This window comes from Siniperca chuatsi, linkage group LG21 (genome assembly GCF_020085105.1).
Source record: "Siniperca chuatsi isolate FFG_IHB_CAS linkage group LG21, ASM2008510v1, whole genome shotgun sequence".
In the NCBI taxonomy this organism is placed as follows: Eukaryota; Metazoa; Chordata; class Actinopteri; order Centrarchiformes; family Sinipercidae; genus Siniperca; species Siniperca chuatsi.
In genome coordinates, this window is record NC_058062.1 from 5,934,588 (window position 1) to 5,946,867 (window position 12,280).

At 39.9% G+C, this 12,280-nt stretch overlaps 1 protein-coding gene across 4 annotated transcripts in view; it reads left to right on the top strand.

Annotated features, from left to right (window-relative positions):
• Nucleotides 1-12,280, top strand: part of asic2 (acid-sensing (proton-gated) ion channel 2) — a 374,018-nt gene that overhangs the window by 359,505 nt on the left and 2,233 nt on the right. For all 4 annotated transcript variants that reach the window (XM_044181399.1, XM_044181400.1, XM_044181401.1 and 1 more), the window contains 6 exons: nucleotides 2,729-2,879; nucleotides 3,181-3,237; nucleotides 8,401-8,554; nucleotides 9,570-9,661; nucleotides 10,565-10,644; nucleotides 11,305-11,373. In XM_044181399.1, coding sequence (XP_044037334.1) covers nucleotides 2,729-2,879; nucleotides 3,181-3,237; nucleotides 8,401-8,554; nucleotides 9,570-9,661; nucleotides 10,565-10,644; nucleotides 11,305-11,373 — 603 coding nt within the window. The remainder of the gene's footprint in view (nucleotides 1-2,728; nucleotides 2,880-3,180; nucleotides 3,238-8,400; nucleotides 8,555-9,569; nucleotides 9,662-10,564; nucleotides 10,645-11,304; nucleotides 11,374-12,280) is intronic.

Here is a 12,280-nt window from a genome sequence, read left to right on the forward strand (position 1 = left end):
TAGGCCTCCTGGGTAATGAGCCTCCAGGGTTTCTGTCTCTGCTCATCTGTCAGCCCAGTTCTGTGACTGGCAGGGTGAAGACAGGCCCTCCTCTGCCTGCCTGCTGCGAAAACAGTGCCCCTCTCCTCAAACCCGCACAGTGGGAAAGCACACAACAAATTTAGCTCCAGCTAATTAATGCAGAACTGTGCTTTGTATCAGAAGTCTGAGAAAAACCCTCCTGCTGTGAGAAGTTCCCACCTGTCTTTTTCAAGCTGCTTCTTCTGTGGAAACCCAGAGGGCACTTTCAAATGCGTCCAAAAACAATCCCGATAATGATGATTGGGCAAAGTATCTAGGGTGCAGATTTGGGATGGGGCCTTGTGGAGCATGTTTAAAAAAAAACTGGTGATTAGTGGATCTTTATAATGGATACCAATCAGTCTGCCTGTGAAAATTACTTTGACAAAGGGTTTAAATGAACTCATTTTGGCTAATAATGTTGGGCCTAGATCAAAGCCGCTCAGTCAAGTGAACTAAAGGCACAAAGTACATTGACTATAATAAGAGCTGGATGAGTCCTCACATGCAGGAAGGCAATTTTAAATTTAAGCTCTCAAGACATAGAAATGGGCTTTTGACTGAAGCTAAAAGGGCATAGTGGTCCCTTGGTTGAGAAAGTTATTCTTCCCAAGGAATAAAAAAGTCTCCGTTATACTATTATTCCTTTGCTGCCTCTTGATTCAAGCTCAGGGTCTTTGTATTTCAGTTTCGCTCTCTGCTGCCAAAAGAAAGAGGAAAAGCAGAGGGCGCTTTTTGGAAATTTGTGACTGCTTCTGTACACCAATTTGATGTTGAGGTCCAGCTCAAACCAGTACTCAGTTTCCTTTTCAGCTCACCCAACTAGTGCTAATACAGTGACCTCATTAAAATCCACCCGGTTCTCAAATCCAATTTTTTTTTAACAACGTCCCCTTGCTGACCAAATTGTAAAGCCTAATTAAAGCATTGCTCTTGTTTAACAGGGGAATCGAACACTGATTATTAACACACTGAGTGGGGCACAGGCCTCAGCTCTTATTAAATAGACCATGATCAGGTCAGCAGGTCTCAACACAGTGAAAAGTGATATTGAGCTCCTTGGATTATCTGATTACAGACAAATAATCAGATCTCAAAACAGGCACAGCTGACTCTAATTAGGCCAGAAGTGAAGATTAGCTGAGGTGTGAAGGTGAATTTAAAGGTTAAGGATTGCTGAGAAGCACCTTTCTTTAGTCCCTTAATAAAATTAATAGCATCTAGATGTCAGTATTCATTGCTTGCGCTTGCTGCTGGCATCGGGGAGAGCATGTTTAATTATCACAGGAGACATTATTGCCGTGCCCAGAAATGGCCAGAGGCTTTTGGACGTTGAAATATTCTGCATGCTAAATTGCTGTTTGAATTGCGTTTAAATTTATCGTCCTAAGTGTTGGTGAAGTGACTGTATCTGCAGACCTAAAGCATCAAACTCCCTAGAAGCAGAGATACATTGCCTGATAGGAGGGGCAGGGTTTTAAATTCTGTCAGTACTAACAAGCAAACTGTGGCCAAATTTCACCTTCCAGGATGTTGTGTTTTGCCTCATCCAAAAAATTGCTCTTCTGGCAGAGGAAGCGCATCACTTGGGACGCATTGTGACGACAGTGAAGGGAATTGGGGAACAGAGGGTGGTGGGTGGTGGATGGTGGGTGGTGGGTGATGGATACTGAGTGCGCGGCTAGAGCGCGTTGCCTGTGTTGTGGAGCAGATGGGCCTCCACACTGCTCGGCCCGGTGTCCCTCGTTCCTCATCTGCTGTCCCAGTCTTCAGAGCCACAGGAGCAGGAGGAGAACATTTGGAGTTTTTGTGCTCCCATTGCTGGGTTGTTGTGGGATTTCTCCGACAGAGTCTGGCTATCTGTTGAATTGTTTTCCGCACCGCCTGGTTTGTTGTGAGGCTCTTCTGCTTCTCTGTACTGGCTGGGTTTCAAGAACTAAGGAAAGGGTTTTGGAGAGCTGCTGTCAGGATCTGTCCACATTTTGAACTTAATACATGGATTTCCTCTGTTCATGTGTGTGTGCATGAGATCTGCAAGTCTTGAAAAGTCTTAAAAAGTATTGAATTCAGTTCTCTCAAAAAAAAGTTAAAGTCCTTGTCTTGCTTGCCGTACACAGTAACATTAGTTCTAACTTTTTTTTATGTCTATCACATAGTAATATAATAATACATAACTATGAGACTGGTGCATGCAGCAGGCTGTTTAATCCTTTTGTGGCGTTTCAGTCAGCACCATCAGACCTATAGTAAGCACTGTTGCTACTGCTAGCCACAGTAGCTAGGAAAGTCATCGTTCCATAATGGGCAAGTGTGAATTTTAGAAAAAACTTAGATTAATTAATTATTTTTTCTTTGGTTTATCCATCCATCAATTTTCTGGGTCCTTCATGTTAATTATTAATTATGTTACTAGGAATTATTGTTATATGCTGTAAAGATAGGAAGTACTGAAAAAAATGTGATATAAATGTATGTACTTAATAAATAATTGCAAGTCCTGTTGTTCCTATTGTGTGTAATTCTTCCACAGAAGAATGTGTTGAAGTGCATTCTATGAAGTATTACAGAGGTCTTAAATGTAATTCTGTGAACACTGCAGAAACCCTGGTGTGCACGTTCTAGATATACTATCTCCTGACTAACCCCACACCTCCTTTCTCACCTGTAGCTGACCTACCTGCCTCCCCCGTGGGGAGAGTGTGAGTCGAAGGCTCTGGAGTCGGGCTTTTTCCAGGTCTACAGCGTAACTGCCTGCAGGATTGACTGTGAAACTCGATACATCGTCGAGAACTGCAACTGCAGGATGGTACACATGCCTGGTAAGCACCACCGCACTTTTGGTGGTGTATTGACCATGTGTTCATCAACAGCTTTCAGCAAGGTTGCAGCTTTTTTGTGTGATTAAACTGCATTTTGAGGCCTCATATTGATATGACAAGTCAATACTGGATTAGGTGTTGGCATTTTAAAAAGCCCTGGGATTAAGTGTCTGGCAGGAAAAAGGTGCTGTGCCTCACATATTGTTTCTTGATTCATCTAACTGTTTATACTTATAGAGTCTTCCAAGAACTCAAAGTTTTAACACTCATTGACTGAATTCCTCCCCTAATGTGTTCCTAGGTGATGCTTCTTACTGCACACCTGAGCAGTACAAAGACTGCGCTGAGCCTGCCCTTGGTAAGTCTGCATAAACGCACAACTCTCATGAACATGAGTCACATACTGTATTTTCTGGTTTACATATCATTATTTGACTCTGCAAGGATTAGGATTAACTTTTTTCCTGTTGATACAGAGCTTTAATGCTAAACCTGCTTTAAAGATGAGCAACACCGGAGCAAATTTTAAGCTTGAGACGGCTCAACTGATGAGCAGCCTACAGTATATCAGCATGAATGCCAAAGCACTGTAGTAGGAAAAAAAAAAATCTACTTCAAGAACGGGTGATAGCCACCCGTCATACTGTACGTCCTCTCTGTCCATCATTGGACCTCATTTAAAAAGGAAATTGCAGAGTCAAGGAATAGCTCATGTAGACTCTGTAGGCAGATACCTGGTCTGCTGATTAGGCAACAGAGTGTATTCTGTATATGGTGGAAAGTTAATGTGTCACTATTTAACTTTTTGATTTATCAAGAGAACAGGATTCATCTCAATATTTCCCCTCATGTGTGAAGGGCTCATCAAGTGTGTAACCAACATCAGAGCAGACAGGGACTGCAGTGTTAGAGTTCAATTTAATGGATGGATAGTCAGATAGATAATGGGTCATATTTCCTGCATTGAGCGAAATTATACAGCCAGGTAAGAGGGTTTTGGCAGCCTTTATCCATCCCGTTCAAGTTCAAGATTTTATATTAACTTTGTCAGTTTTATTAAATGTTGGCTGGTTCAGCTGTTTTAAGATATTGATCTGATTTTCTTTGTTTTGACTTTATTATGAAACTGCCCTAATGTCTCAGTGTACCTTTTGCTATAGCCACACACTTGAGAGAGACTCATGAAAGTCAGATGAGATGGTTTCTTTGTGATTTTATCTAAATTAAATTCCTTGGAAAGTGTTTTAAAGGTCTAGCGCCTAGCCTTCTAAAGCAGCAGGATCATAAAGAGATGTTTTCTCATCCTGTATTTGACTATGGTGTTAAGGATCAAAAGGAAGGCTGAAGCCTATCCCAGCAATGCATTTAACAATTACATGTTCAAAAATTCACCAACAACGTCGTCATTTCTGTGAAGAGCTTTCTACCAAAGAAATAGTCCACAGGAAAACTGTTGTCAGTGTGTTCTGTGGTATATCCAGAGTAACAAGGACTGTATTACAGATCTAGGGTCTGTGTGTCAATGTGTCAAGCAGACACACTATCAGCTCTGATCATGTGGTACATCAAAATAATTGCAGAAGTAAAATCTGTTTTATGAGGCGACACGGAGAGTGTGAACATTAGGCTGTATTTATCCTCATGCGTTGATGGTGTAGTACACCGTAGCTGACGTGCTCCTCCTCAAACACGTAACTACACATCGGGGCTACTGAGATACCCCATGGGGACTGCAAGAACTGTGATTGGTCAACTTAGGTTTTCTCCTGCAAGTTTCTGATGATGGTGGAGAATAAGAGTGAAGAAAACATTAAGGAAGTTGAAAAAACTATTGCACAGCGGGAGTCTTCTATTCAGTAATGAGACAGGGCGAAATAATGTTATATGCTACCTGAATATAACTCCAGTTCTGTAAGTATGTGTGTACCCACCGTTGTTCTGTATCACAAAATAAATGAAAGACTCAGTTACTATGGGGAATCTAATTAAAGCATGAGACGGCCTGATCGTGTAGTGTTGCTGTGGTGATATCAACGAATGAAACCTGATGCTCAACTATAAATCCAAACTCCTGTTAACCTCTTGCATTGACTAGAAATCTAGGTTTGATTATACTCAGGTATTTTTGGACTGACTCTGACTGTCCTGTGTTCACCTTTGAATGGGTTCTCTTTTTTTGAAAATGTATTTATAAGCACGGTTTGGGTAGTTTTTTCACGAATGGGCAAATAAAACTAAAACTGTCTGTATGGCTAGCTTCCATGAGGTAAGTGAGCGCACCGACCCTTTAAAGCCACAGTTAGTCATATTAATTCTAATATAATCTGCATTTTTGATAAATAAAAGCCCATAGTCAGTGAAAACATAAATATTACAAAAATAAGAAGTTGATTCAAAAGCATACTAAGTAATGTATCAACCTCAACTGTTGACCAGTGGGAGTTACAGCAACATCAGAAAGACCTTCTATCCTCCTCCACCAGTCTCTCTGCTCCACCCTGAGGTAAATTATTTCTGGAAAGCCAGAAAGGTACAAAAAAACGTAGCCACAGGCAACTAAACTTTCAGGCAATCAGCATCAAGGCTGCAGGCTTCAACACCATAAGAGCATTCATTGTAACTCACCAATGTGTCATTAGCATGCACTCGAAACCACACGTTACACTGTATGATGCAGCAGGAGTGTAGAAGGCTTTGGGGCTTATTCCAGACAGCTCTTTTCCTCTCTCTTTCCTGTAATTGGCTTCATTTTTGGAACAGTAAGGCTTTCACAATCCCAACACACACTCAGCTTGGATCATTGAATGCAAATGAATTCTCGTTTTAAACTCAGTGCCAATTTGCTATACCCACCAGAGAAGATTTCACATGACAAAGTTTGATTGGGTTTTTCTCTCTATATAACTGTGTCACTCAAGTTTTGGAGACGACACTGAAAATATTTTTTTGATAGGAGAAAGCTGCATCTGTTGTCTGTGAAAGACTTGATGTTTGCTTTTGAGGAAACAGAGACGGTGTATAAACACACACAGATAGACAGAAAACACAATTATTTCCAGTTTTCGAAATTGCTGCTAAACCGAAGATTCAAAACTGTCAAAACTGTCTTGTTGTTATATGAGTGGTTATATCAGTTGTTTTCCTGTCAGAAAGATATTTATTTCTACTTTTTATCAGTTGGTATTAACAGCTAATTATACATTATCATTTAGAAAAATACAAAAGTTATCAGTTAGAAATGTGTTTTGGTAATTTTGTCTTTTAGATTTAAATGGGCGTGAGAGAAAAAGAGTGAGGGTGGTGGACAAAGGTGAGAGGCTTAGAGAAAGAAATCAATCATTTGAATACACAAGGCCTTGCTCCCGTGTATCCAATAACGTCTCATTTGAATAAAAATAAGAGACCACTGAGAAGCCATATTGAATTTCCTCTTGCAATTACGTGACTGTGTGGCCTCGCCGGCTATTAGTGCACCGTGGGGGAAAGCTGGCTCGTACTTTGTGATCTGTGGGTCTGCCACAGAGCTGCCACTGTGAGAAATAAGCCTGATAACATTAACTTCTCCTTTCCTTTCCATTCAGAGATTTTAAATCCAAAGAAGAGTTTTAAGTCCAAAGAGAGAAGTTGGTAGATAGAGAGGACTTGGTAATCTCTGGTGAAAATAAATGAGATCTATTTAAACTTTGCAACTTCAGAAATTCAGACTTCAGCTTAAGAAAGTGATTTCTGAGGAGTGTGAGCAGCCTCTGTGCTGGAGAAGCTTTTGATGGAACTATATTTGAAGCTTGTGTCGCTTAACATTACCATCACTGAGAGAGAGAGAGTTGGTGTTATGTAGGAGGCTGTGGGCTTAACACAAAATCATCCAGTACATTTTAGGTTTTTTTTCTCTGAGTCAAACTGCCAAAGCAGAGCCGTGAATAGAGCCTGGCATTTCTGCATCAGGACTTTGTCTCAGTCAGGGTAAAGGCTGTTTCGTGGATGCTGCTCGAGGGTGTGTTTGTGTTTGGTGCTTTACATTCTGTCCTCTGTGACTTTGACAATGACATTGACTTATACTCTTGTTAGGGCTTTAATGGAGTAAACATCTGCCTGACTCAAGACACTGTGTGAATGGGAGCCATGTGTGCAATTCTGGGTGTTATTTGTTTGCCTGTGTTTGTAGGTAAGTATGTGTGATTTTTGTTTTCAGTCAGATTAAGGACAGAGATGCAAGATGCATTTTCCTGTGGCAGATATACAAGCCTGACACTCTGAGCACAGCGCCTGCACTTTAGTTCAAGCACAATAAGCTTTAATGTTTATCAGCAGTGAAAAAGCCTTGACATACAGCTGGCACTAACACACTGCAAATATATGGCTAATTAAAAGTAATTAGCTGTACAGGTTTTCTGAGCTGTTGTCGCAACTTCAAGGTAAGGTTTTAGTTCACCACAGCCTTGTTAGATAAAAAAAAGAAAGGAAAAAGAACATTATAACAAATGTATTTAAAATTATGGAACTCTTTAAATTAATTATTTCTGTTAGGGTTGCAATTATCAATTAATGTTTTAATTATTTTTCCAGTAAATTGAATGGTCATTTAGTCTATAAAATGTCAGAAAATTGTGAAAAATGCCTGGTGCACTTTCCCAGATTCGAAGGGGATTTCTTCATATTGCTTGTTTTGTCCAAATAACAGTCCAAAAACACGATATATTCAATTTCCAAGGAAAGAAAACTGAGAAAAGCAGAAAATCCTCATATTTGAGAAGCTGGAACCAGTGAACGTTTGGCATTTTTGCTTGTAAACCTTCAAAAATTAATTAACAATTTATTTATTATCAAAATTGTTGTTACATAATTTCTTATCAATGGACAAAATAGACTAAATTCTATTTTTTATAGAGACTTAAATGTGTTTAGTAGCTTATAGTGACCATAACATATTAATTCTTTTATCTAATTCTTGACAGCACTGTAGTATTTTAAAATATAGTCTCATGATGTTTGTGTGTCACTTAGCATTACTTTATACTTGCTGACTTTATCAAATGTGATCTTTTTTCTTATTTTATACTTTTAATAACATGCGGCCTCAACAGTGAGTTAATTTTCTCATAAGGTATTCGAATAATATAGGGATTGTTGATTTGTGCAGATGACTCTCCTCCTGGCTTTTGTGTTGCATTTTATTATTACACCAGCTCAGTATAAAAGGGAAGACTTTGGTTTGCCAGTTGGATATAACTTTGTCGCAGGGTTGAAGGCCTTAATCAGACTTGCACATTGTCAGCAGAGTATTCATAACCACATCAGGAACTTCAGTGGCAAAATATTTGGGAATCACACTTGATATTTTCTGCCTTCAAATTAGATGTCTCAGTATGTCTGGGACTATGTCAGGAAAAAGTCTCACTTTGTATCTAATATAGCATTTTTCCCTTGTGTTCATCATCCTCAACTCATCCTTCCACATCTCGTTCCATTTTACCCCCCAATTTTACGCTCCTCCCCTCTCCATCACCCCTCCTGCGTGAAGCTAAACTGTCGGCCGTGGAGAGCAGTAACTGCATGTGCAGGACACCGTGCAATATGACCCGCTACAACAAAGAGCTGTCCATGGTCAAAATCCCCAGCAAGACCTCGGCCCGCTACCTGCAGAAGAAGTTCAACAAGTCAGAGAAGTACATCACGTAAGTAGTCAGAGCTTCTTGTCATGTTGTTCGCTCTGTTCTGACCACCAGCAAGCAATACAAGAGATTACAAATGCACCTAATATATTTACTGGTCGCAGTTACAAAGTTCTTAACCAGCAAATGTACTGGAAGGGTGATAAGTAAAATTCTGTAAGTGCTAATGGCATAGAATTAACATAAAAATAACTTTCAATTTAAACATTTCTGCATGAAATGTTCATATGCATAGATTTGAACTTAATATGTTTTTGGGATTAATCAATGTTTTAATTTTTCCTAAATGATTGTAGGTAGAAATGAGCGGTTGGGACCACTCGTAAACTGATACACACCAATTCTTAATATGGTTTGTCATGTGTTGTAGGCCATGAAATACCAAAAAACCCACAACTAATGGTGGGAAAGTCCCAGAAAATATGCAGTTCCTGCAATCCCTCATGCTAATGACAGATCACCCAAAATGCTGGTCCAATCCTAATTCACAAAGATATGCATGTGGGTTAAAAACAGTGACTTCCGCATTTCATGAATCAGATGTAGTGTTTTCTCATTTTTTCTTTGTTTTTTTACAAAGAAATTTAAGAGAGAAAAAAATTAGGAAACATTCGTCAATGAGGCACAATGAGTGTAGATGATGATTTTTGAGGGATTTTACCACAGTCATTCATTGTCAATACACCAAGGCAGGCAGATACACAAACATTCACAGATTTACACATTTTACATTTACCTAATGTGGAGGAAAGCTGAGCATCCAGTGGAAACACACATTAAAAGGGAAAAACAAGCAAACTCACCACAGAGAGGATCGGTGTAGAATCTATACAGCAATTATTACTGAGCCTCTTTGCTGCCCACATTGTTTACTCTAGTCCTTTAAATAAGGTTTTAAAGAGCTAGAATCTCTGTCTGGCTATGCAACCAGCGTGTTCTGTTGCAGATTGTGTTGCTTGCCAAGTGATCGCCTGATGTGGGACTCATTAAGACAAGTGCCCTATTTTGCCTTTTGCAGAGACAACATCTTGGTGTTGGACGTGTTCTTTGAGGCTTTGAACTACGAGACCATCGAGCAAAAGAAAGCTTACGAGGTGGCAGGCTTGCTGGGTAGGTTTTAATCAATGTTAATCTTATTTTCCAAACCTGGATCCAGTCTACGTTAGTCACAGCCATGCTACTTTTGAAATTATGTCTTGATTCATGGGAAATGACCCACCCTGACTCATGGCAGCAGATTTACAATGATACACAAATGAGGTGTATTATTACTACCTGACTCAAACATGACAGGTGCAAACAAAGTATTAAGTTTAGGGTCTGTTTTGTTGCTTAAAGCTAAGGGCTTGGGCCGGATTTTAGTTTTGTTATTTTCAAAAATGTTTTATTAAAAAATCTCTCTCTTTGTATACAATGCCCAGTGAAGAGGGAAACCGACAAGGTATAGCCAAGGCATTGCATTAGCCTGGCAAGCTTATGATCAGTAATGGATAAAATAAAACAGAAATATAGCCTTGGTTCTTGCTTGGGTCTCAAATTTGGCATCACCAGTTGGGTTCAGTTGAGTCAGGTCTTAAAGACCTAGGTAGGGGCTGGGATTGAGCCTTTGCAGAACTCAAGCTGTTGTAATATGTGAAAGTAATGGATGAGATGGAGGCATTGTGACTGAAGCTGAGTGTCATTTCAATAGTTCGTTGTTTTCATATATCAAGACACATTGGAGTGTCTTATTGTGTCTGTGCTATGTCCACTAACCACAGGCAAACTAGGAGGCAATGTTCAAACTGCCATTAATTGTCAGTTTAACCCACTTACCTGCACTCACTCTTGCACACTGATTCAGAACACTGCTTAGACAATTGACCACAATTATGTTTGAGAAATACTGTCATATAACTTTAACAGACTCCTGCCAGCTAGTCAGAATCAAATATTTTCCTTGGCAATGTCATAACGGTCTATACTTATAAACTTCACTTATTTTAGTTCTTTCTCTTTGTGTGACCTCTACAGGTGATATTGGTGGTCAGATGGGCCTGTTCATCGGAGCCAGCATCCTCACCATCCTAGAGCTGTTTGACTATGCTTATGAGGTCAGTCTCAAGTTGCTGTTTTCAAACTTTTATTTTCACATACCCGTTGAAACACCTAATTACACCCACACATCACCCCTGTACAGGCTCTCACAGTTTTTGTTGGGGCGATAAACTTTTGATAGCTTTTGTTTTTTCAGTGAAGAGCGAGAGCATTGACCATGAAAGCTGACAACAGAAACAATGTCACTGATACAAAAAGCAGATAAGAGCTAGATTTACTTCAGAGCTGACTGAGATGAAGGATTGTGTGATGGTACTTTTCCATTACCTTTGCTCTACTGTGTGCTTCTCTTTAGAGCTTCTCATGCTGCTTTCAGCTGCACAGGGGACTGACAAGCACATAATAGTCTGTGCCTCCCCCAGGGTTTTGGAAATACACAGGAAACGTAATGTTCAAGAAATTTTTTTTCATTTTAATGGCCATAACGGTGTAATGGGGATAAGAAACCCTCGTGTGGCTGACATAAGCGGTTCTAAAGCTACTTTTAACAGGTTTCATGCTGAAATAATTGTGATAGTGTAGTTTGTTGCCACCTGATTACTTTTTACTTTGACATCAAATGTTCCTGTGCAGTCAGTAATTACAAGAAAAGCTAATGGAGGACTTCTATAAGAGACTGAATGAGTTCTCTCTGACTTTTATTTCCCGATCTGCAGGTGGTGAAAGACAGACTACTGGATTTACTGAGCAGAGAGGACGAGGAGGAGAGTCACGGAGAGGATGTGGTAAGAGTGGCCTTTAACCCTTCAGTTGTCAATCTTCTTCACAGAGTGCTCTGTGTAAGTGGAGTGTGCAGATTCAGTTTAATTTTACTCACTCTGATCATGCATATCAAACATTGCCCTATCCCTTTCCCTCTTCACAAGCATGTAGAAAGAGCACCCTAGCAAATCTAAGAATGTGTTCAGACCAACAGTTGCCAACAATCACGTGCATGAACAATAAATCTTAGTTAAATCAACAATACCAGAAGGTGCAGAAGGTTGGGGTGGTGGAGGGAGCTGCTGCAGCAAATGGCTTTTGCATGACGCTATCTGCAGAGTAGTCAGTGAGAAATGTCAGGTTATAATGGTCACTGTGCACACCTGAAAGAATATTACTGGACATTACTAGTCATCTGGTAGCCAACCAGCAGTGAATAAGCCACTGATGGTGAAGCATGAATGAAGCAGCTGCCAATTCGGTAGCAGCACCCTGCTGAATAAGCCTAGTGCACTTTTTCCTTCCTAAGGAATAAATTAACCAAACCAAAATAAATTAACTTTAATTAAATCAGTGAATTTGTTTGTGCAAAGGTTTCACACTGAGTACAACTTTAGTGAACTGTGACACGCATTTAATTTGTTGACCAACTGCAAACCTTTGCACCACTTAGCACCGACTTTTGGGGAGGCAGTCTTAAATGCAGGAAGTTACTGTATTATATTACAGTAGCTGTGTTACATCATCCAGTTTTATACAACATGATCTGAGTCATGGTATGCAGAAGACGATGGTAAAAAATACACTCCTTGAATAAAACGTGTTAACTTATTGTCCTGTTAACGACCAAGCTGCTGTGGCTGGGTAGTGCTAGCATGTTACCGGCTAGTTAGCATATTAGTGGCTAGCTCTCCAGCCAAAGTAGCAGCT